Source organism: Pelophylax lessonae, assembly GCF_965119305.1.
Source record: "Pelophylax lessonae genome assembly, chromosome: 4".
NCBI classification, from domain to species: domain Eukaryota; kingdom Metazoa; phylum Chordata; class Amphibia; order Anura; family Ranidae; genus Pelophylax; species Pelophylax lessonae.
In genome coordinates, this window is record NC_138771.1 from 190,469,572 (window position 1) to 190,495,432 (window position 25,861).

Below are 25,861 nucleotides of genomic sequence, written 5' to 3' on the forward strand. Positions count from 1 at the left end.
CTAACCACTCTTCGAACCCATCTTCTGCTGAAGGCACAGGCTGTTTCCCAGAGAATGTCCGGAGCTTCCTGTATCCAGTCATCAGATAGCTCGAGGAGTCCTTACTACATTTTGCTACAATCTCCCCCAGAACAGCACACAGTTCTGAGCTAAAAGTCGACAAAGGTGATGACTCAGGATGCCCTTCTTGGACACCTTTTTCTTGGCTGGATACCCCAGGAGTAGTAGATGAGGGACCCGCAGTAGGAACTCCTGGATGTATCAGGAAAAGTTCTGTTTGGTCAATAGTTTTTACACTGTTTCCATTGAAATAATCAGGGACCCCTTTCCTCCACTCACACAGTGCATACGTGTGTGGGGCAGTGGTGTCGGTTTTTATGTCAATCACCCAGAATTTCCTGTCTGTGTACAGTGCCCTTAAAACAGGGAGGAGCTTTTCTTCAGTCCAGGCTTCTCCCTTGATTTCAACCACCAGGCCATTTTCCACTATGACATTCTCTTCCTTGCACCACTCAGCAGCAGCGGCAGGATCCATTTCTGCGTGGGAGGGGATTCTGGGGCTGAGAGGGTTGTGTTGCAGGACTGTAGAAATCCCGGACGAGCCCCCACGTGTAGCACCACCCCCGCAGGAGCTGCTGATTATATTATTGGGTCTACACCCTGCCTAACAACCCAATCAAATTGGCTCGATCCCTCCTCAGGCACAACTGACCTAGAATAGGACTGGACTATCAAATGGATACACAGATTGGAATACAATACTTCAATATGTAACAATACCTTGTTACCTTCTTGAATGGTAGTCCTTCTGGGTGACACAATGGGACAGCACACAGGATTGTAATTAACCAAACTTAGTTTACTATATATCAAATTGAATAGGGGAGATACAATACAATACAATACAAGCCCATAAAAGGTTATTTAAAACAGCTTTAAAAAGATAAAAGAATACCCCCACACTCCTCCTTCATTAAGGCTAGACACAGTACCAGATAGGTAGGCCTATCTGAATCCCTCCCCCCAGAGTCCTCTTCTTTCTTGTTGATCTTCGCTAGCAAGGTTATTGAATAGAGCTCATTTGTAATCCAAATTTAGGAATGAAGATCAAGAGAGAGAAAAACAACGAGCTGTTAGTTGTCACCGCAGGGTATCTGCGTAACTGAGCAATAACTTCTGCGAGAGAGATAAGCCTCTGGCGACTCCTTTACAGACCTTATTGTTTGTCTATGAGTCTCCTGAGAGAGTATGCTGATAAACCCCGGGGTTTTATCACCTCCTGTTGCGCTACCGCTATCTGTAGATAAAACTATCTCTTTGGCAGATAAAGTCAGTTATTGGGCATGTGCCCTCTCACCAACAGAAGTTTCCCCTTTGCGCGCTTCCACTGCGGTCTCAGTCCTTTGGCTATGTGCCAGCCGCGCGAGGTCCTTCTGGCGGATGACTTCCGGTCTCTGTAAACAGCAGTATGACCTCCAGGAATATGCCTCGTGCCTGAGATGGGACGGTTCCACGTCGTCCCTCCAGGCTAAGAGGCTTTGGCCCAATATCCGGCACCAGTCCTTCACTCTCGCTCGCTGGTTCCACAGAGTCCAGCGCAGAAAAAGGCCCCCCCCCTCGCGCGCTTCTCTCTTCCTTTCTATAACTTCCCCCATAGTGCCGTGCGGTGCAGCCGTGCACCCTGGATCTTGCAAAGCAGCGTGGGAGATGTAGTTTCTTCATCTTGTGAAAAGGAAGTCACAGCCCGGGAAATTCCATGCAGCTACCACTAGAGGGAGCCTAGTTCCTTCCCACATATCAAACAGTGTCTTTAGGCATTTTTAACCCCGCTACATTTGTATACTACAAATAAACTTGTTTTTTGATTTAAAAAAAAGGAACATACAGAGGTAAGCAGAAATACACAAAACTATATGGATGGAATATTAGGAGCTCATAGGATTTCTGACAGGATCAATAGGATTTTCTGGTGGGATATACTGTAGCTACGGAAAGCAACACAGAAACTTTTCTTCAGACACTTCTTTCCTGTAACTGTACATGGACCCGGGTGTTTATAATAACGTATTGAATGTTCAGTCGTGTTGCATGTTTGGTTAATAACATACCTTATGCAGTCTGCTACATTCAGGATAGTAATGTTTTTCAATGATGAAATTGCCTTTAAGCTGATATCTGTAATCTTCTGGCAGTCAGCCAAATAAATGTGGTTCAAACTGGGGCAAGATCTGCTTATTGCTTTGATGCTAGCATCAGTGATCCGATTATTACCTGAAAATAAACAAGAATGATACACGTAAAAGGGTCAGTCCACCTAAAACTGATATACAGTAAAAGTTTGTGGTACATGAGGACGGTTTCTTTCCTCTCTCAAAGACTGTTTGGGTAAGATCAATTCCTGGGTCTTCACACCTGCTGCCGCCTACAGTATCTCACAAAAGGGAGTACACCCCTCACATTTTTGTACATATATTATTATATCTTTCATGTGACAATACTGAAGAAATTAAACTTTGCTACAATGTAAAGTAGTGAGTGTACAGCTTGTATAACAGTGTAAATTTGCTGCCCCCTCAAAATAACTCAACACACAGCCATTGTCTAAACACTGGCAACAAAAGTGAGTACACCCCTAAGTGAAAATGTTCAAATTGGGCCCAAAGTGTCAATATTTTGTGTGGCCACCATTATTTTCCAGCACTGCCTTAACCCTCTTGGGCATGGAGTTCATCAGAGCTTCACAGGTTGCCACTGGAGTCCTCTTCCACCCCTCCATGACAACATCGCGGAGATGGTGGATGTTAGAGACCTTGCGTTCCTCCACCTTCCATTTGAGAATGCCCCACAGATGCTCAAAAGGGTTTAGGTTTGGAGACATGCTTGACCAGTCCATCACCTTTACCCTTAGCTTCTTTAGTAAGGAAGTGGTCATCTTGGATGTGTGTTTGGGGTCGGTATTATGTTGGAATACTGCCCTGCGGCCAAGTCTCTGAAGGGAGGGGATCATGGTCTGCTTTAGTATGTCACAGTACATGTTGGCATTCATGGTTCTCTAAATGAACTGTAGCTCCCCAGTGCCAGGAGCACTCATGCAGCCCCAGACCATGACACTCTCATCACCATGCTTGACTGTAGGCAAGACATACTTGTCTTTGTGCTCCTCATCTGGTTGCCGCCACACATGCTTGACACCATCTGAACCACATATGTTTATCTTGGTCTCATCAGACCACAGGACATGGTTCCAGTAATCCATGTCCTTAGTCTGCTTGTCTTCAGCAAACTGTTCGTGGGCTTTCTTGTGCATCATCTTTAGAAGAAGCTTCCTTCTGGGATGACAGCCATGCAGACCAATTTTATGCAGTGTGCGGCGCATAGTCTGAGCACTGACAGGCTGACCCCCACCCCTTCAACCTCTGCAGCAATGCTGGCAGTACTCATACATTTATTTCCCAAAGACAACCTCTGGATATGATGCTGAGCATGTGCATTCAACTTCTTTGGTGGACCATGGCGAGGACTGTTCTGAGGAAAACCTGTTCTGTTTAACCGCTGTATGGTCCTGGCCACCGTGCTGCAGCTCAGTTTCAGGGTCTTGGCAATCTTCTTATAGCCTAGGCCATTTTTATGTTGAGCAACAATTCTTTTTTTTCCAGATCCCCAGAGAGTTCTTTGCCATGAGGTGCCATGTTGAACTTCCAGTGACCAGTATGAGACAGATAACACCAAATTTAACACACCTGCTCCCCATTCACACCTGAGACCTTGTAACCCTAACGAGTCACATGACACCTGGGAGGGAAAATGGCTAATTGGGCCAAATTTGGACATTTCAACTTAGGGGTGTACTCACTTTGGTTGCCAGTGGTTTACAGTAGACAATAATGGCTGTGTGTTGAGTTATTTTGAGGGAACAGCAAATTTACACTGTTATACAAGCTGAAAACTCATTACTTTATATTGTAGCAAAGTATAATTTCTTCAGTGTTGTAACATGAAAAGATATAATAAAATATTTACAAAAATGTGAGGGGTGTACTCACTTTTGTGAGATACTGTATATGAGGGGTTCCCACACTTTTAGTTGGATTTTTAAAAATGTCATAATATGGAGCAGTGGTCTTCAAACTGCAGCTCTTTGCTTGCCCCTATCCAGCACTTGGTGCACTATTCCTCCTACTGGACACTAACAGTGGTGGTATCATTCTTGCCATAGATACCAATGATGGGACACTATTCCTCCAACTAATACCAATAATAGGGCACTGTTCTTCCAACTAATACCAATGATGGGCACTATTCCTCAAACTAATACCAATACCCTATATGAGGGGTTCCCACATTTCTTGTTGGATTTTTAAAAATCTTATAATATGGAGCAGTGGTCTTCAAACTGCGGCTCTTTGCTTGCCCCTATCGGACACTTGGTGCACTATTCTCCCACTGCTAAGAGATCTATTCCCCCCACTGGACACCAACAGTGGTGGCATCATTCTTGCCATAGATACCAAAGATGGGGCACTATTCCTCCAACTAATACCAATGATAGGGCACTGTTCTTCCAACTAATACCAATGATAGGGCACTGTTCTTCCAACTAATATCAATGATGGGACACTATACTCCTATTGAACACAGGTGCTATATAATTCTTTTACTCCCATTGATCACCAAGCTTGAATCAATAGCTACTTTCACTGATGCACAGGACCTTTTCTACTCCGACTGGCCACAATTCGGCCCCCCTGAAGTCTGAAGAACAGTAAACTGGTTCTGTGTTTAGAATGTTTGGAGATCCCTGGGTAAGAACACACAAAACAATATGGACAGAAGCAGAGGCAGAAACTATTTGAGGGATCCAAGGTTCAGGTGCATGACTCAGTCTTTAAGGTCCACCTATTGCTCAAATATTACCTTAGGTGTGGTTTACTATGTTATATTATAAATATTATGCTATGTATGTGATAACATGTGTTATATTGTTATATTATATATTATGTTAAAAAAAAAGACATGGTGCAAAGAATAGAACCAGGTTTTACAGTGTAGTATCTGACCTTCAATTCTGATTTTCACAAGCTTCTTTCCATGTGTGAGGACTTTGAAGGCAGCATCAGAGAGATGAGGGGAGCCAAGCAGAGACACAGAGGCAATGTTATGGCACTTCTCCAGCAAAGTCTATAACAGGCCATGCAAGAAAGTGAACATAGCACAGGTTATTTCAATAGCTCCTATATATGCAGACATTTATCTGAAAGGAAGTTCACCTTCCTGCTATACAATTTAATGACCAGTACATGCCATGCAACTTCCATCTAAACAAGTAAAACCTGTGTTTTTAGCCATGTATTTATATAGTCTAGTAAAGTTTATTTTCATTATGCACAGATATGACCACGTTGATGTCGATTTCCAGAAAAAAACTTTGTGTTTTATTCCAGCGTAATGGAAATAAACAACTCAGCCTGAGAACAGTTATTTATTAAAAGTTTAAGTGGTGCATGCAGTCTCTGATTGATGCAGAACAGAAAACTTCTCTTCTTCTATCAACTACTTGAATATTGTCTACTATGAGTGATCTAAGGCTGCGTGCATTAGCAGAAGTCAGCAATTGCAGCCTTGGTGTTTCTTTCCTTTAAAAAGATGACCAGGAACTGAAGAAGTCACTATGGTTCAGCTTGGTGTTCCTTTCTTTACTGGCCCCTATGGCTATTACAGTATACTGTATACACAATGATTTTATACTAGAGTAGCTTAATCAACTGTGTCCCATGAAATTAGGAAAACAATAACAAACCAACACTCTTTAGTCTTTTGACATGTGAACTTGAATATAAATCCTGTTTTATCCAATACAGCACCTAGCAATATATAAGAAGGATGATTACTACAAAGTCTGCTGTGTTTACCACAGCAGACCGCTGTTCTGTTTCCATGGGGAGTGATCGCGGGTGCCCAGCGGACCCGCTGATTGGCTCCCCCTCTAGTCAATTGGCGCGTGCGCCCCCCCCACTAACTGCTACACAAAACGATGTACAGGTTCATCGTTTCGTGGAACAGAGCTGTCAGGGTTACCTGATCCGAGGCCGAGGTGCTGAGAGGGCTCCCCTTGCGGCTCAGTGCGGCACACCCCTGGAGATGGTACAAAGGGTGTGGCGCCCCAAGTGGCACGGGTTACCAGCTGCAGGCAGGTAGGTAGAACCAGAGCAATCCGAGAGCAAACTGGAACAGGCTGGAATCGCAGCAGGGTATGAGTCTTCAAGGCTCTGAAGCAGCCGGGCTACCTTGTGCCAAGGAATAGTCTCTAGTAGCGGAAACCGTGGTACAAGCCGAGGTCATGCACAGGAGACAACCAGAATAGCCGAGGTCTTGAAGCAAGCCGGGGTCATACACAGTAGGTAACGGAAGCAAGGTCAGTGGGAGAAGCCAAGGGTCAAACCAGGAGCAGAAGATCAAACGGAATCAGGAACAAGCCAAGTCACAACAGGAAATCCAAACAGGAAACAGGAAGCACAGGAAGCTGAGAGATAATCCAGCAATGAGTTTGATCCTTTGGCCACCTTTTATAGGCCATTTCCCTGACAGGCTAGCAGAGGGCTGTGTCAGTTGAGTCAGGAGCATCCATTTCTATTACTGGCAATGTTGCCAGTTCTCCTATGGCCATTTCCCTGACAGGCCAGCAGAGGGCTGTGTCAGTTGAGTCAGGAGCGTCCATTTCTATTACTGGCAATGTTGCCAGTTCTCCTATGGCCATTTCCCTGACAGTGCCCCCCCCCCCCCCCAAGGGGCAGCCTCCGGATGCCCAGACGGGCCAGTCTCTCTGAGTGTCTGTTGTGGAACTCCCGGATCAGTCTAGGAGCGTGTACATTATTTGCAGGCTCCCAGGAATTTTCCTCTGCAGAATACCCCTTCCACTTGATGAGGTACTGGGTTTGTCTACCCCTCTTTCTGCAGTCCATTATGGCCTCCACTTCATACTCTGCTTCACCTTCCACCAGGACTGGAGGAGGGGGTAATTCATCCCTACCAGAAAAAGGGCTGGGTACAACTGGTTTTAGCAGAGATACATGAAATACTGGGTGAATTTTGTAGGAGTTGGGTAAAACCAGTTCGAAAGCCACAGGGTTGACCTCCCTTTTGATCTCAAAGGGTCCAACGAATCTTGGACGCAGTTTCCGGGATGGGCAGGAAAGTTTAAGATTAGCTGATGAAAGCCACACTTTGTCCCCTTTTTTAAAGGTAGGTTCGTTTCTTTTCTTTTTATCATAGAACCTCTTGTAATCCGTTTGTGCTTTCTGGACGGCCTCCTGAAGGAATAAGTAGTTCGTCTGAATAGAATTAATACGGTCTTGGACTGCAGGGACAGATGCTTCCGGAAGGGTATTGGGCAAAAAGGAGGGATGGAACCCATAATTCGCCCAAAATGGGGACTGGTTAGTGGCGGCATGTACCGAATTATTGTATGCAAACTCCGCACATGGGAGAAGGGATATCCAGTCATTTTGGGCAAAAGTACAGAAACAACGAAGATACTGTTCTAGAGTCTGGTTTGTTCTTTCTGTCTGGCCATTGCTTTGGGGATGGTAAGCGGAAGAAAGACATATTTTAATGGACAAGGTCTTACAAAGGTCCTTCCAGAATCTGGAGGTGAACTGTACTCCTCTATCGGAAACAATATTATCCGGAAGCCCATGTAGTCTGATTACTTCCTTGATGAATATTTTTGCTGTTTCTGGGGCTGATGGAGTGCCGGTCATGGGCAGGAAGTGGGCCATTTTGGTCAGACGATCCATTACCACCAAGATGGTAGTAAAACCCCCAGAGGAAGGTAAGTCAACAATAAAGTCCAATGAGATCATCTTCCAGGGTTGTTCAGGGATGGGTAGAGGCCTTAACAGACCCCAGGACTTGGTGTTGGACCCCTTGTTGCGCTGACAGACAACGCAGGAGCTAACATAAGACTGGCAATCCTTCCTTAAACTGGGCCACCAGAAGGAGCGTTGGATAAGCTCAAGGGTCTTTCGTACACCAAAATGTCCGGCCAGCTGATGGTCATGGAAAGTCTTTAGAACTTGGAGCCTGACTGGTTGGGGAATGAAAACTTTGTCCTGGTGCCAAAGGAACCCGTCTCGACTCTCCAAGGGGGGTATTTCTGTGTCCGCGTACTGGGTGGATGCCTGTTTAATTGAGGATTTTAATTCTGGCTGGATCAGGAAAAAATGTTGTGCTGACAGAATGGTACTGGGTTCCACAGACACGGGGGCATCAGGGAACATTCGGGAGAGGGCGTCTGCTTTCCCGTTCTTGGAGCCTGGTCGGTAAGTTATGTGGAAATTAAATCTTGAGAAAAATAAAGCCCACCGGGCCTGTCGTGGTCTCAGACGTTTAGCGGCCCTCAGGTATTCTAAATTTTTATGATCCGTGAAGATCATAATTGGGTGGGCGGCACCTTCCAATAAATATCTCCACTCCTCCAAGGCGGTTTTAATGGCCAACAGTTCTCGGTCACCCACGTCGTAATTTCTCTCTGAGGGGCTCATCTTTTGAGAGAAAAAGGCAATAGGGTGGAGTAGGGCCTTAGGTCCTTGGCGCTGAGACAAGATGGCTCCTGTGGCTATTTCTGAGGCGTCTACCTCTAACACAAAGGGTAAAGCCGGATCTGGGTGCTGTAAGACTGGTGCAGAGGTAAACAGTCCTTTGAGTTTGTCAAATGCTGCCTGAGCTTCTGGGGACCATTTGAATCTGGTCTGCTGGCGAGTCAACTGCGTAATCGGTCAAATGATAGCTGAAAAGTCTTTTACAAATCTTCGGTAAAAATTAGCAAATCCTATGAATCGTTGAACACTCTTCTTGTCTGAAGGGGCTGGCCATTCAAGGATAGCTTTCACCTTTTGTGGGTCCATTGCGATTCCCTTGGTAGAGATGATAAGACCCAGGAATTGGATGGAAGTCTTTTCAAATTCGCACTTTTCTGCTTTAATGTATAAACCGTGCTTCCTCAGAGTCGCAAGGACTTTTTTCACGTGAGCTCTGTGGAGATCCAGGGTAGCAGAGAAGATGAGGATGTCATCTAGGTAAACGATTACGAAATAGTCCAGAAATTCCCAGAAAATATCGTTTACGAAGTGCTGGAACGTGGCTGGGGCGTTACATAATCCGAATGGCATAACTAAATATTCAAAATGTCCGAACCGGGTCCTGAAAGCTGTTTTCCATTCGTCCCCCTCCCGGATACGAACAAGATTGTAAGCTCCCCATAGATCAAGTTTAGTAAAGAGCTGGGCAGTTCGGAACCTTTGGAAAAGTTCAGGGATGAGGGGAAGTGGGTATCGGTTTTTAATCGTAATTTTGTTAAGTTCCCTGTAATCCACACATGGCCTTAGTGAACCATCCTTCTTCCCGACAAAAAAAATTCCAGCTCCAGCGGGGGAGGAAGAAGGGCGGATGAATCCCTTTTCAAGGTTCTCATTAATATACAGTCGTAAAGTTTCTAGCTCAACCTCAGATAACGGAAATATACGTCCGAAAGGAATCTCAGCACCGGGAAGCAGTTCAAAGGGGCAGTCGTAAGGCCGATGAGGTGGGAGAACATTAGCCTTCTTCTCATCAAAAACATCCAAAAACTCGTGATAGACTGTAGGTATAGCCTGACCGACATCTGGAATTGATTGGATGGTTGAACAACTGGCGGGACTGTTAACCCCGGGAACGAAGCAGTGTTGCAGGCAGTAGGAAGAGGTAAAGGAAATCTCCTTCTTGGCCCAGTTAATCTGTGGATTATGGGCCTGCAACCAGGGAATTCCCAGGATGATGGGGAACATGGGAGAGCAAAGGATGTCAAAACAAATGAATTCCTGGTGGCCAGAGTCTGTTATCGTGAGGATGGGCTTGGTTTCCTGGGTGACAAGTCCAGAACTGGGCAAGGAACCATCGGCCAGATGTACCTCAAGTCGCTGACGTTTATTGCAGAGGGGTACACAGAGTCTTCTTGCCAAAGTCAAGTCCATAAAACAGCTGCAAGCCCCCGAATCAACTATGGCTAGGAGCCGGACCTCCTCTTCCGCCACCTGTAGTGAGACAGGAAGAACGAGATGAGATGGAAAAGATCCGGAAACTTGGAAGTAAGGGCTTTGTGGGAGGAACTTACGGGGTCTCACAGGGCAGTTTCGTAGGAAGTGTCCAGACCCTCCGCAGTAGAGACAAAGATTGGCTTGTCGGCGGCGTTGTCTTTCATCTGCACTTAGTGAAGAACGCACCCGGCCGATCTGCATTGGTTCATCCTCTGCATGGGTAGCGGGGAAAGGTGCTGGTGTTGGAGTGAAGTGGTAAGGGGCCCTAGGCAACATCCAGGTTGGGCGAGAAGTCTGTGAGCGCTCAGACCGACGCTCCCGGAGGCGCCTATCGAGCTGGATAGTAAGTTGAACCAGTCCCTCTAGAGTAGTGGGAGTCCCTACCCTGGCCAACTCATCCTTAAGAGATTTGGATAATCCCAGACGGTATTGGTACCTGAGGGCCGCCTCATTCCAGCACGTATCAGTGGACCACTTGCGGAACTCTACTGTGTAATCTTCGGCGGGGCGTTTTCCCTGCTGGAGGGAATGCAAGGTAGCCTCAGCCGTAGCCACACGCTGAGGATCATCATAAAGTTGGGCCATTAGATCAAAGAAGGTGTCCATAGAATTGAGAGCAGGGTCCTTTTGCTCCAGCAGGCCATGGGCCCAGGCCTGTGGCTCCTCCAACAGTAATGAAATCACAAACCCAACCTTTACAGTCTCTGAAGTGAAAGTCCTAGGCTGGAGGGCCAGGTATAGTTGGCATGCATTTCTGAAGGCCCTGAATTTCTTCCGTTCACCAGAGAAGCGTTCAGGTATTGGCACCCGTGGCTCAGGGGGAGGAACCATCATAGTGTGGGAGGAAACTGGCTGTCCCGGGAGGGATGGAGCAGAAACTGTGCTGGTGGATGGAGGACTGGGATCCGCAGGAGCAGGAGAAGTTGTCAGATGTTGCAGTCGACCTTCCAGTTGGAAGTATCCCTCCTGCAGACGCTGTACTGCCTGGGTGAGGGCAGTGACCTGCTGGCACAGAGCCACGAGTGGGGAAGCACCTCTGTCGGCCTCTGACATGGCTGGATTATACTGTCAGGGTTACCTGATCCGAGGCCGAGGTGCTGAGAGGGCTCCCCTTGCGGCTCAGTGCGGCACACCCCTGGAGATGGTACAAAGGGTGTGGCGCCCCAAGTGGCACGGGTTACCAGCTGCAGGCAGGTAGGTAGAACCAGAGCAATCTGAGAGCAAACTGGAACAGGCTGGAATCGCAGCAGGGTATGAGACTTCAATGCTCTGAAGCAGCCGGGCTACCTTGTGCCAAGGAATAGTCTCTAGTAGCGGAAACCGTGGTACAAGCCGAGGTCATGCACAGGAGACAACCAGAATAGCCGAGGTCTTGAAGCAAGCCGGGGTCATACACAGTAGGTAACGGAAGCAAGGTCAGTGGGAGAAGCCAAGGGTCAAACCAGGAGCAGGAGATCAAACAGAATCAGGAACAAGCCAAGTCACAACAGGAAATCCAAACAGGAAGCACAGGAAACACAGGAAGCTGAGAGATAATCCAGCAATGAGTCTGATCCTATGGCCACCTTTTATAGGCCATTTCCCTGACAGGCCAGCAGAGGGCTTTGTCAGTTGAGTCAGGAGCATCCATTTCTATTACTGGCAATGTTCCCTGACAAGAGCTGACCTGCTGCAGTATAATTACTTGCCGACCAGCTGCCAGCGGCTGGTCGGCAAGTGGTTAAAATTAGAGTTTGTATGACATTATCAGATCAGTTGCTAGGAAGCTGATGCATGGAGACAATAGAGAATGTTGGCACTGAGAGCAGAAGCCTTGAACATAACCACTGTGTACGGTTTCTCTTGATGCAGTAAAAGTTATACAATAAATAATTCCAGATATTCTTCCCCCCCAGCAAAAAGTTGAGGATAAATGCGGTCATTTGAAGCTCAGAATAATTCTACTGTGTATTTAGACCCTCAAGCTCTGCAATAAAAACTATATTGCCTCGCATAAGAGTGTTTTAGAAAACATGCAATAATTAATCTCTCTGGCCTGTTCTGCTCCCTTCATATCATTTATGTTCATTTATGGCGCTTTTCCACTGCATAGAACCGTACCGGCTCGGCACGCTTTTGTGCTTTTCCACTGCGGTACCACATGGTATAGGGTGGGAACGGTTCGGTACGGTACGGTATAGGTTTGCTTTTCCACTGCATGGAACCGAACGGTACGGTACGGCCCTGAAAAAACAGTACCTACTCGATTGTGGTTCCAATAGGTACCAAACTGGTACCATATCCCACAATCCTTTGCATGCAGTCACTTCTAGCCACTGATTGGTCAGAGAATCACACCCACCCCGTTGTTATCCCACCCACTTAACTTTAGTACTACTTTAGTGGAAAAGCAAACCTATACCGTACCGTACCGAACCGTTCCGACACTATACCATGCGGTACCGCAGTGGAAAAGCAAACCGGGCCAAGCAGGGCCGAGTAGAGCCGAGCCGGTACTAGGCGGTACTTGCAGTGGAAAAGTGCCATTAGACTATGAAAGTTAGTCCCATAACAAGAATGAAATTGTTTGCAGAACTCAGTAAAGAGCCTTTATCAATTCTAAAACAGCAGATTATATATCTTTTATTTTTAAAGGTTTTTATTTATCCAAAGCAGTGGTTTTACACATGTTAATTCAAATTGTTAAGAGGCAGAGCAACTGACTCTAGGTTTCCATATTGTACATATGCAACTATAAGGGTCCCTTTACTTTTTTGTATTCAAATATTTTAATAACTCGAGTATCACAATAGCCATCACAGAAAACATAACAGCCATAATAAATAGGGAAAGATTCCACGCAGGGAGTGGTACATTACCAGTGGCATTACCATGTCAAAGCAAACAACAAATGTACACAACAGGCCAATCAACTTATGGACAAATATATTCTGTGAAATGATGGCTTTTAGCAACCTTATAGCTAAAGTAGAGGTAGTAAAAGATAAAGAGCTCACATTCGGGTGGCCCACCCCAGCCATGGCACAGGGGAAAACTAGGACCAAGAGAAGTCAGCAAAATATCCAGCAATGTACTGATAAACAAGAGAAAAAGGTAGAGAAGTTGTAGAGGAAGGGGGGGGGGGGTAAAAGCAGAAGGATGATTCCAGGGATTGAACCAGCCACGGTCTAAAGAGCATAGTCAAACGACTAGAGAAACAGGACAGCTAAGGCTCCATAAGGGAGGCGTCAAAATTAGGGGGCAAAAATATATCAACCCAAGGTTGCCATATTTTGGAGTATCGTCTCACCTTGTCCTGGAATGTTGCCTCTATATTGGCGTGTATCATTGCCTGGGTGACTCTATTTTTCGTTTCGGCCACACTAAGTACTGGCATCTTCTAGGCTTTGGCTGTTTTTTGCTATTTCTTAACATACTTATAAATGATATATAAAGTTTGGAATTAATAGTACCAATTCAGTGTTTGCAGATGGTACCAAGCTATGTAGCGGAGTAAAGTCCTTACAAGATTTCCTAACTTAGAAGCCGTAGTGCCCCATTTAAATAGGGCAACTATGTGGCAAATGAGGTTTAATATTGAAAAAAGTAAAGTTATAGGCTTGGGGACTAAAAACATGAATGCATCATACAATTCTAGGAGGAGAACAGCTGGGGGGCTCAATAGTAGAGAAGGGCCTAAGTTTTCTGGCAGATTATAGACTTAATAACATGCAATGCCAATCTACAGTTTTCAAAGCTAGCAAATTAATTTATTGTATTAAAAAAAAGGTATAGACTCCCGAGAAAGAGAGAGACATCATTTTGCCTCTGTACGAATCATTAGTAAGACTTTATTTAGAATATGCAATTCAGTTTTTAACACTCGTTCACAAAAAGGATATTAGAAAACTGGAGGAAGTGCAGAGTGGGGCAGCCAAACTGATAAAAGGCATGCAGGAGCTCAGCTATAAGTAAAGCCTAAGCTGAATTTATTCTCTTCTGAGAAGATGTGATTAACAGGGATATGATCACCATGAATAAATACATAGGTGGTCCATACAGTAAACTTGGTTATTAAACTTGGGCACATATGGAAATGCCTCTTTACATTAAAAGCTGTGAAAATGTGGAATAGGCTTCCTCAAAAACTCCCACTTCTGACTGAATGTTGAGAGACAATCTACAGGAAATGATGGAATCTGAAAATCATTCTAAAAATTCAAATAAACTGACAAGATTTTAAACCTCCTGTAAATAAGAGTTTTGTTGCAATGACCTTCTTCCACTAATACAATCAATTACCTGATGACGTCTATATGACGAAACACATTGGGAGGAGTCAGTTCCGTGCAAACGTCGTCACGTACGGAGGTTGGCCGTTTTGCTGGTTTGAAACACCGCTGTCACATTGCAGCTTACAGGTGTTATTTTGCTCTCTGTTTGGTGAGTGTTATTCTGCTATTTTAATAAATTTAAGTCATACGTACAACACTATGAGACTCTCCTGCTGATTTTCTCCTGACTCTTATGTACTCAACCTGTGGATGTGGATGAGCGTTTTGGCTGTTAAGGATCTATCTGAATCTGAGACTGTGTGATCCTTATTTAATCACTCAATGTGCATTAGACCATCATGGAAATAGTGGTCCACATCATGCGGTAATAGTCAGTGTGTTCATCGGTGATGGTGGAGGACCATGTTTTGCACCTTTATATCAATCATACACCATGTAATTCTCGAGCAGAAAACCACCACCAGAAAGCACTCCAACACCAGTACTTCTTACCAAAAGTGATTGATCTCCATCGCAGAGATCAAAAGAGCATGTGGCCAACATAGTCAATGGCTTCCCCAAACACAGCCTCTCTAGGCACTATGATGAGTGCCACAATAGGGATCCTAGTGGCACTTTGTTTTTGGGGATAGACAAATTTTCAGGACATTGGAGAGGAAGCAATCTAACGAGAGGGGTTTCCAAGCTCGAAACGAGCTGGATATATAGACTCAAATCTTATACCCCCTTGGGTCTCAATATCGAATGGGATCTAAATGCCCATATTAATAATTCCTAGATTGGCGTTCCCCTCCCTCTCCTTGGTATTTGCTGTGCAATATTTGATAGTTTTATTCAATGTGTATAATATTTCTGGATTTGTTTTATTATGTAGCATTTTAATGCATGTTTTTTAACATCTCATGTTGTTATTAATTGATGTATGTATTTTTATGTTTTTTTTGAGACCTCCTTGTACCTTGGGTGTTCCACACTAGGAGCACCGATAGATGGCGCTGTCTCTCCTCGGGCCGTGGTATGATATATTGGGTATCTATATATCTGATATGACATATGGGGTAATGCTCTTTTTTGGTTGATCCCATTTATAGTACATTGCTCATTAGAAGGATGGGGGAGGCATTGCAGTGTGGGTTTTTGCGAAAGGATTTTTCCTTCTATTTCCCCATTATGTTACCCTCCTCTCCCTTCCTCTTCCGGTCAGAGTGGTGGTTCCGGTCGTGTGGAGCGCATACCTCACTTCCGGCCACTCAGTTCCGGTGGGCGGTTCTCTCCTCCGCTATAGAAAGCACTGGCGCACCCTGTAGCCACACCCCATGACGACGTCCAATCGGATGAAACGTACGTCGGGTGGCGTGCTGGGTGGCGCGTGCTACGATCCGTGGAGGAGACAGGACGGCCATAGATTCGGTGGTCCACCGCTGGGACGCCCTATGGACATCTGGGAGGTCTCGGTGCCCATGTATTACATGCGAGATGTAGTACTTTCTTTGTGAGTACCATTCTTCTATTTAAGAATAAAGCCTTTTAAAGCGGTCTGCGCTATGTGATGTCCCTCTTTTTCTTTGCATAACATACCACATCGAGAGCTTACTAAGACTGCATTGGAGAAGCCTTCATGATTTCCAGTTATGCGCTACTTTTGATCTCTGCGATGGAGATCAATCACTTTTGGTAAGAAGTACTGGTGTTGGAGTGCTTTCTGGTGGTGGTTTTCTGCTCGAGAATTACTTCTTTATGTGGAGACGGACACACATGGACTGCTTTTTTATTGCTTTTTACACATCCTCAAGTGGAACTGTCATTCATTAAGGGTCTTAGCGCCACAGTTTTGTTTTTTATTTCTTTTAATCTGCTACATTTCAGATTAGTGTGGCTGCTGTACCCACTACTGTATATTTGCTGTTTTTACAGTTTTTTACCTTAATGCGCAGCAATTTCATGTTTTTTTTTTTTTTTTTAATCATACACCATGGTGGAAAATTCTGACATGAATTTTATCTTTGGGACTTTTCACACATCTGTTATTTCAATCCACATCTGGTGGCAGGTGACGTGACAAGTAACAACCCACATCTGGTGGCAGGCACGGTGGCAAGTGACAATCCGGATCTGGTGGCAGGCGACGTGGTAACTGACAATCCCATCTGGTGGCAGGTGATGGTGGCAACTGACACGCTCAGGGCTCCCACTGATTCTGCATTATGGTGAGTTGAACTATTTCATTTTACATTACAATGTAATAATAAAAGTAATGCGGTTCAATCATCCTGACACCATATCAGCTATGGTGTCATAAAAGATTGAAGCACCAACAGCACCCACTGCTCTGGCAAATTGCTCATGAAAAACCGCAGTGTCTATGTTGCAGCCCCCCTTCGCCATGGGCATGGACCATTTATATGAGTCTTTTTTTGTGTCTTGTATGTAGATATGTTTAGTTGTGTTAAAATTCTGTCTAAAAATAAAAAAACTATAATGTGATAGGGCACAAATCCTTTGCTGTATATTTTCAAATTCCCAGCTCTTACTAGTTTAGAAATCTACTCACAGAACACTTTTTAACATCATATGTGCATGTAGCGTGAGTAGAGAACTAAATAAGTCCATGCTTTCTAATTAATGGGCAGTTTTTTGTAATAATATTCAATGTTGGAATTTGTCCTACTTTCTTATATTCTTTTTTTTATATTTATTAGCAACTGAAGTTTACATCTTCAGCTTCACTGATACGACAAAACTTAAATGCCTGAAAATAAAAAAATTATGTCCATGCAACACAAATCTATACACATACAAAACATACTGAAGCACTTCTGCCAAAATGTCTATTCTGATATGTACCGTGGAACATATTTTATCCAGATGCAAACATTCTGTATTGGATTAGCATAGGTCCACTAGCTTACTTCATGACCCTAGACTATGGCCCCATCATAAATACTGAACATCTAAAGAAGATTGAAATAGCATCTCTCTATTTTTTTTCTGTGTTGTGTGTCTGGAAGAGAGTCAACATTCAGAGCTTTCCAGACCGTGTTCATATGTGTACAATCTTCTGATTGACAGAAAGCCAATGGAATCACTGCTGAACTGTCCCCAATTCTTATAAATAACTATATGATTAACACACAAATCGTCTACTATACACTACAATATTACTATGTCTTAGAACACACACACATACATATATATATATATATATATATATATATATATATATATATATATATATATATTTTGTGACAGGAAGTCAGGTAAATCTGTGGATGTTGTCACAGACAGGAGATACACTTCTGCTTGGTTTAGACAATTCACCAATTACTATAGGGTGTCAGCTGCAGAGGTAGCCAGAACTGTCTAAGGACGTTAAACAGACTTCAGCTGTTCGGAATGAGGAAGTTAAGGCCTCTATAATTTGTCCAAAGGAAGTCTATTGATTGCTGCCTCCTGACGCTGTGTGAGCTGGGGAGAGGAGGACAGTCAGATGTGTGCCTCCCGACGCTGTGTGAAGCCTGGGAGAAGGATTGCTGCCTCCTGACGCTGTGTGAAGCTGGGGAGAGGAGGACAGTCAGATGTGTGCCTCCCGACGCTGTGTGAGCATGGGAGAAGACCTCCTGGAGCGATGTGCGCTGAGGAGGGTAAAAAGTGTGAAGACTACTCAAGGTGAGGTCTTGGACTATTTCTATGTGGAAAGAAATAAATGAACTGTTTGCTATGTGAAGAGACAAGCAAAGGAATGGTTGCTATGTGAAGAGACAAACAAAGGGACATGTTCAATGTGAAGAGGAAAAGGGACATGTTCAATGGACATTTGTTGTGTGAAGAGATAATAAATGGACTATGGAGTGTCTGCTGTAGGATCAGCAAAGTTTGCCCAACAGTAGGTTGGAGACAGACTCCGTAGGTAGGTTCCTGTATGTGAGAAGGTAGCCGACCACAGTGGCAAGGATTTATTTTATTTATGTTTATTTTGAATTATGCTGTTTTAGAAGCTTGTGAAGAAAATTGCAAGAATAAAACCTTACACTGTTGTTTTCAACCACTTCTCGGCTATCTCCCTGTGTAACGAACCCCCCCAAGGGGTCATCCACGCCCGCCACCGAGCTAATCAATCCCACATATGGTGGAGGTATGCATTGGGCAGAAGCAGAGATCCCTGCAAAGAAGTGCAGCTGTTCTATGAACTTTGTCTGGTGCATGAGATTGCACAATCTGTGTGTGCAGGAGAGAAGATCCTGAAAGAGAGAAAAACTACTTGTGTTAAAGAGACAGTGGTCTCAAAATTTTTTGATGAACTTTGTCTGGTGCATGAGACTGCACAAACTGTGTGCAGGAAAGGAGATCCTGCAAGAGAGAGAAAAGCTACTGGCTTTAAAGAGACAGTGGTCTCAAAATGTTTTGCTGGACTGTGAAAAATTTATTGTGGAGTAATTGAAGATGGGGCGGTCAAAACGCCTGAAAGATGCAAAGATAGCTGAAATGAGAGACCGAATTCTATGGATGGAGGGGATGCTACCGTCTGAACGAGCCCCATCCATGCCTGAACGGAGTCTGCTAAAAAGAGAGGTTGTTGTCCCTAGCAACACTGAGGCAAATGCAGATTTTCAGCGGAGCTTTGCAGCTCAACAAAAGGCTCACCAAGAGAGCATGGCAGGCTGGAAACAGAGACGCCAGCAGCCAATGGAGGCCATCGGTTTGGAGGAAACCGTGTATGTGTGCAGGGCTGAGTTGGATGCCTTGAAACGGAAAATGGAAGAAAAGGAACGAGCCCTGGAGTTGCTTAGGATGGAGCATAGAAACGTGCAGGCTCAGGTGTTCCAGTGGGAAGAATCCACTGCTCTTCTTTTTTCAGAGTTGCACAAACATAGAGAGACTATAATGGAGAAAGATACCATCCTCATGGAAAAGGAAATTGAAATTCAGACTTTGCAGAAGCAAACTATGGGTGAAATGTTGGAGTTGCGTAATCAGCTGGAAAAAAAGTCTTCAGTCTTTAGAAGCTACCAAAATAGACCTGCATTGTCTCTCAGCTACAAGGAGAAAAGTGAGAGAGAGACTAAATTACTGAGTACTGTGTATGAGCTCACCACTTTGAGCAATGTGGTAGATGAATTGCGTACGGACTGTGAAAGTTAGAAAGATGAAGTCCAACGTGTCCAGCAGCAGTTAAAGGAGAAAGAAGCCTGTGTGGCAGAATTACAGTCTCATTCCCAGAAACTAGCCAATGAGGTGAAAGCTCTTATGCAGGGAAAAGGAGATTCTGAACACAAGAGAAAAAAAGTAGAGGCACAGCTGCAGGAATCGCAAGTCAAGGTGTCAGAAGGTGACCGATTGTGTGCTAAGCGGTCAGAGAAGGCAAACCGACTGCAGGTTGAGTTGGACAATGTCACAAATCAGCTTTCTCAAGCAGACAGCATATCTAGAGAAATTGCCAAAGATTTCTCTATCTTGGAATCGCAGCTGCAAGACACGCAGGAACTCTTACAGGAAGAGAGGTGTCAAAGGCTGAGTTTTAGCAAAAACGTAAAAAACAAATGGAAGATGAGAAAAAGGGCTTCCTGGAACAATTAAAAGAGGAGAAGGAAGCAAAGAAAAACCTATCAGAGCAAGTCGCAACACTGCAAGCTCAGATAGCGGATATGAAAAAATGAATGGACGAAAGCGTTGGCTCATTAGAAAATGTTGAAAATGTGAAAAAGAAGTTGGATCAGATGCTTGGTGAGGAGAAGACTGTGTCTGCAAAATATGCAGAAGAACGCGACCGTGCAGAAGCGGAGGCGCGTGATAAAGAGAGCAAAGCCCTGTTCTTGGCTCGCTCCTTGGAGGAAGCTCTAGAGTGTAAGGTTGAACTAGAAAGAGTTAACAAACAGCGGTGTACAGAAATGGAAGATTTGGTCAGCTCCAAGAATGATGTTGGGAAAAGCGTTCATGAGCTAAAAAAGTCTAAGCGAGCCTTAGAACAGCAAGTAGAAGAGATGAAGATTCCGTTGCAGGAACTTGAAGAGGAATTACAGGCGACAAAGAATCTTTCCCAAAGAGGGGATAGTGTGCCTGATGCAGTTTATAAAAGGATCAGTGTCTTGGGGTCTGTCCTGAGTGAGCATCAGAAATTTGATGACATGTTGTTTGAATCACCCCTCTGGATTAAACAATTCCTTCAAAAACGTCAAGCACTGGAAAATGTATCATTAGAACGTCAGCAAACAAAGGAGCTGTGTAAGAAATGTGATGATTTCTCAGTTCAGGCTGAAAACCTAGTGGAGAAAACTAAATCAAGTGATATAAAGCTTGGAGAAAAAAGCAACCACCACCTAGTGGAGAAAACTAAGGCTGTTGGTAAAAACGTGAAGCAAATGAATAAGTGCCTTTCAGGGAATATTTCCAAAGTGGAACTGGTGAAAGACAGGTGGCAGAAGTTTGATCGTGATCTTGAGATACATTCCATGTGGAGTTCAGATAAAGAAAAGGAGCTACAAGGGAAAAGTAATGCAATAGCAGAAAGTGCATTGAAGAAACCTGTAATAGACTGTGTTGTTGCCTTTGACCCATATGTTGGTGGAAGGAAAGTTGATGATGTCTCTGGAAAAAGGAACAGGGGTCACTTTGAAGAAATGTGTGACCGCCTGTTGTCGCAAATGGAAGTCCCTCTGCACAGCATCATAGAGCAAGCCAAGCTCAAGCAGACATTTCTTGGAACAAAGCCAAGTGAAGCAGAGGTTCTCAAAGTTTTGTGGAAATCATTTATTGATTGCAGAGAGAGGCGGCTCAAGAATGTTGAAGACATTAAGACTAGCACAATTGAGTTGCCTATGGCTCACGGTCCTCCATGGCGGATAGGACAGACGGTTATGCAGGACAAACTTAAGAAGGGGCGAAATGATGCTAAAAATGCAGTAGAGGAATGTGTATATGAGATGAGGGACAAACTGTGTGACATTTATGAGAAATCTGTCAATGAAGATGACAGAAACAGTTTCACCCTGAAGCTTGAAGATACTAAGAGGCTTACCACTGAGAGTCAAGAGCAGTGCCTGACACATGCGTGCCTGGAAAACTGTGTCCCAACCCTAGGGTTGAAACAAGAGGGGGGGGTATGTGACAGGAAGTCAGGTAAATCTGTGGATGTTGTCACAGACAGGAGATACACTTCTGCTTGGTTTAGACAATTCACCAATTACTATAGGGTGTCGGCTGCAGAGGTAGCCAGAACTGTCTAAGGACGTTGAACAGACTTCAGCTGTTCGGAATGAGGAAGTTAAGGCCTCTATAATTTATCCAAAGGAAGTCTATTGATTGCTGCCTCCTGTCACTGTGTGAGCTGGGGAGAGGAGGAAAGTCAGATGTGTGCCTCCCGACGCTGTGTGAAGCCTGGGAGCAGGATTGCTGCCTCCTGACGCTGTGTGAAGCTGGGGAGGAGGACAGTCAGATGTGTGCCTCCCGACGCTGTGTGAGCATGGGAGAAGACCTCCTGGAGCGATGTGCGCTGAGGAGGGTAAAAAGTGTGAAGACTACTCAAGGTGAGGTCTTGGACTATTTCTATGTGGAAAGAAATAAATTAACTGTTTGCTATGTGAAGAGACAAGCAAAGGAATGGTTGCTATGTGAAGAGACAAACAAAGGGACTATGGAGTGTCTGCTGTAGGATCAGCAAAGTTTGCCCAACAGTAGGTTGGAGACAGACTCCGTAGGTAGGTTCCTGTATGTGAGAAGGTAGCCGCCCACAGTGGCAAGGATTTATTTTATTTATGTTTATTTTGAATTATGCTGTTTTTGAAGCTTGCACTTGTGTGAAGAAAATTGCAAGAATAAAACCTTACACTGTTGTTTTCAACCACTTCTCGGCTATCTCCCTGTGTAACGAACCCCCCCAAGGGGTCATCCACGCCCGCCGCGGAGCTAATCTCCCACAATATATATATATATATATATATATATATATATATATAAAAACACAAGTTATATTATATTATAATATAGTTACTATATAACAGTTATAATTTATTTTCACTGGATTTGTATATAACTGTCGTATGTAATGTAATTTTTTTTGGCTGTGCAAATAATCTGCTGTTGAAGATATCACTTTCGAATGTAAATGGTGTTAAATATTAAACAGTTATAATACATTTTATATTGAAAAATAAGTTGACAATGTTTATTAGCTCAACATATGCAGTATGTTTCTGCTGTCTTGACTTACTATGAGGCAACTGTCCGTGAGAGTAAACATGTCATTGATTTTTAGGTGCTGAAGAGATCCACACCCAGCGGCTATGTATCTGAACCCATCAATAGAGATCTAGGGGACAAAAAATATAATAATAATCACACACATATCTGTTATTAAACTGTAAGACACCATCCATGGAATTAAACTTTGGGTTTAATACAGGGTTTAATAGAACTTAACGTTTTTAAGTTAACACTGGACGTTTTTACAGCTGCCGTTTTTGGCGTTAGACGCTTTTTTCTACAGCCAGTAAATTCCCCAGCATGTTATCTTATGTGTCCATGCACACATAGGCTGTTACCAGCAGTTTTTGGCAAGGGCATTTTCTAGATGGAAAACAAACCTAGAACTAGTGGGTTTTAGGAGGCGTTTTTCAGCTGTAAAAACGCTCTAACTCTGACAAAAGCTTAAAAACGCTGAAAAATGCCAAAAAAAAACATGGCTATTCCGTGTTTAACAACATTTTTGAGCCATAAGGATTTGTGGGAATATAGTTTTGCTAAAAAAAAAGCTAAAAGACGCTACAGCTGAAAAAAGCTAAAAAAAGCTGCTGCAAAAAAGCTGAAAACCTCCTTCTACAGCTACAGCTTTCTACTGACGTTTTGATAACATCCAGTGTGCATGAGGTCTTATGATGATGGGTAAAACAAATCTTATCTCTTGCCCTGAACACAGTTTTGCAACTTAGCAATGTGTTGGTAAAATTGTACGTATCATCGCAACTACTTAATTTAGCCAAGTAAAATATACCTTGTATTTTTCCAGGCTCTTATTAGATGGTGAATGGTAATGGAGGTCTTCTGATTTTTTTTTTTTTTTTGATTTTTTTTTTAAGAGAAAACTTTCACAAATTAGTAAAAAAAAAAAAAAAAATGTTTAAATGTAGCTGTACATTTTTTGCTATTACCATAATCTACCACCAAAGTAAAACCCAAAACAAATTCTCACACACACACACAACCAGTGCCAGTGCCAGTGCCAGTGGGGAGACCTGGAGAGGCAGAAAAACAGGGAGATCTAGCTGGAGAGGATAAAACAAAGTGTGTCCTCTTCACTTTTTCCTGCAACCCTATATCAGACAAGCTAGATCCATCCACAACCTAAATACGTTTTATAAATACTGTATAATGTTTGCAGAAATGTTGGCAATCCCTTCACATTCTGTTCACCAATCCAAATACTTGGGAATAGAGTAATATGAGTTAGAACATCAGTCTACAGCTTTGGCAGCCAAGCAGTTCCACGATCACACCATATCCATCATTACTTCTGTCATTGTCACATGGCATGGTTTGCAAGTAGGTCTTTTTTTATGTTCCATTCGGTGATGAGAATTGCTCCCCAGCAATATGTGGGAAGATGGATCAACAAGGTGGTCAATAACTGATGCAGAAATGCCCGAGTCAAAATTCCACTAGCTCTAGGTCTGGAGAAATCATGAACTCCTACAATGAACTACACACAAGAATCCGGCCATATGTAGGATTCATTTGTTAGAAAGTTATTCAAACCAGACCCTTGTCCTGTATGCTGTCTAGTAAACCACAAAAAACATCTTAATAAAATTAACTTGGAATAAGCACATGGTATAATTGAAGTATTGCTACATTTCCTTAATATATTTAGGACAGAATTTAGTTAAAATAAAGTTACATCATGATAAACGTGTTACATTCCACACTTGCTCTATTTCTGTGTGATGTTTTAGAATTTTTATTTCTAAGCTAATTTACTTTTACTTAGCTGATTTTTTTTAGTGTATGTAAATTTTAACTAGGTGATCTTCAGTTTGTTGTACCATTGTTTGTCATAAAACAATTTTCATGTTTGTTTTCACCTTTTTATCCTTTGTTGCATCTTAGTACAGCTGACCTGCTGCCATCTTTTTGCAGCCACTTCCCAGTCTATACATTTGAACTTGAGAGATGACTGCATGGCATTTAATATTGTTCGTTTTCTGATGGGGAGAACAGTGGGCCAAGTCCATGTAAATAAATAGTGTGTTGAAACAGCAACTTGTAGTCTCTATCAGAAGGCGTGCACGATTAGTACACAGGAACAGAGAGCAGGATCACCAAATTCTAATTTAATTAAAGTTGCAGGTTGTAACGTATCAAATTAGGGATCAGCGTTCAGTTCAGACTGAACTTTGACTGTTTGGGCGTTCTTCTGTTCGGTGGGAGCTAAATGTCATATACTGTATATTAGAGGTTTTTCTACTCCTACTATATGTGCCAACTTCCTGTCAATGGTTGTTAAGGAAGCAGTGGATGCCTACACCTGCCACATCCTTAGCAATCAGTGATATTACTCTCTGTCAATGTTTATTAATTACTTGACCTCTGGGAGATTTACCCCCCTCATCAGCAGGACATGTTTTGCGATACAACAGTGCATTATTTTATAAACAAAAAAAGACAGACAATTTAAAAAAAAAAAATATATATATATATATATATATATATATATATATATATATATATATATATATATATATATATATATATATATATATATATATATATTTATTATTTTTTTTTTTTTTACTTTCTGCTATAAAACCTATCCCATAAAAAAAAATAAAAATCACCAGGCGGTTTTTATTTTTTGCGCTATAAACAATAAAGAGTGACAATTCTGAAAAAAATAAATGTTTTACTTTCTGCTATAAAACATTCCCAATTAAAAAAAAAAAAAAATTAAAAAATCTATGTTCTTCGTACATTTAGACCAATATGTATTCTGCTACATATTTTTGGTAAAAAAAAATCCCAATAAGCGTATATTGATTGGTTTACGCAAAAGTTACAGCATCTACAAACTATGGAATATATACTGGAATTCGTATTTATTTTTTTATACTAACAATGGCAGTAATTATATATCATTATAGCAGGACTGCGATATTGCCGCGGTCAGTCTGACACTAACTGACACTTTGTGGGAACCAGTGAAACTAATACAGGGATTAGTGTTAAAAATATGCACTGTACTAAGGACACTGGCTGGGAAGGTGTTAAGCATCTAGGGCAATCAAAGGGTTTAAAGTGTGTGCCTAACCAGCATTTTTTCCCTATGTATGCTGCTTTTACTAAGGGAAGTGATGGATCTTATTCCCTGCTTTACAGGGACACAAAATCCATCACTTTCCCCTTTGTCAGAACAGAGCTCTGCCTTGTATACATATACAGTGCCTTGCAAAAGTATTCGCCCCCTTGAACTTTGCAACCTTTTGCCACATTTCAGGCTTCAAACATAAAGATATAAAACTGTAATTTTTTGTG

General features: G+C 43.1%; 1 protein-coding gene across 1 annotated transcript in view; it reads right to left on the reverse strand.

The window, feature by feature from the left end:
• FBXL13 (F-box and leucine rich repeat protein 13) overlaps window positions 1–25,861 on the reverse strand; it is a 307,351-nt gene that overhangs the window by 94,072 nt on the left and 187,418 nt on the right. The window contains exons 13-15 of the mRNA XM_082255154.1: window positions 22,548–22,646; window positions 5,058–5,178; window positions 2,109–2,271 (exon numbers count right to left, since the gene is read on the reverse strand). Coding sequence (XP_082111280.1) covers window positions 2,109–2,271; window positions 5,058–5,178; window positions 22,548–22,646 — 383 coding nt within the window. The remainder of the gene's footprint in view (window positions 1–2,108; window positions 2,272–5,057; window positions 5,179–22,547; window positions 22,647–25,861) is intronic.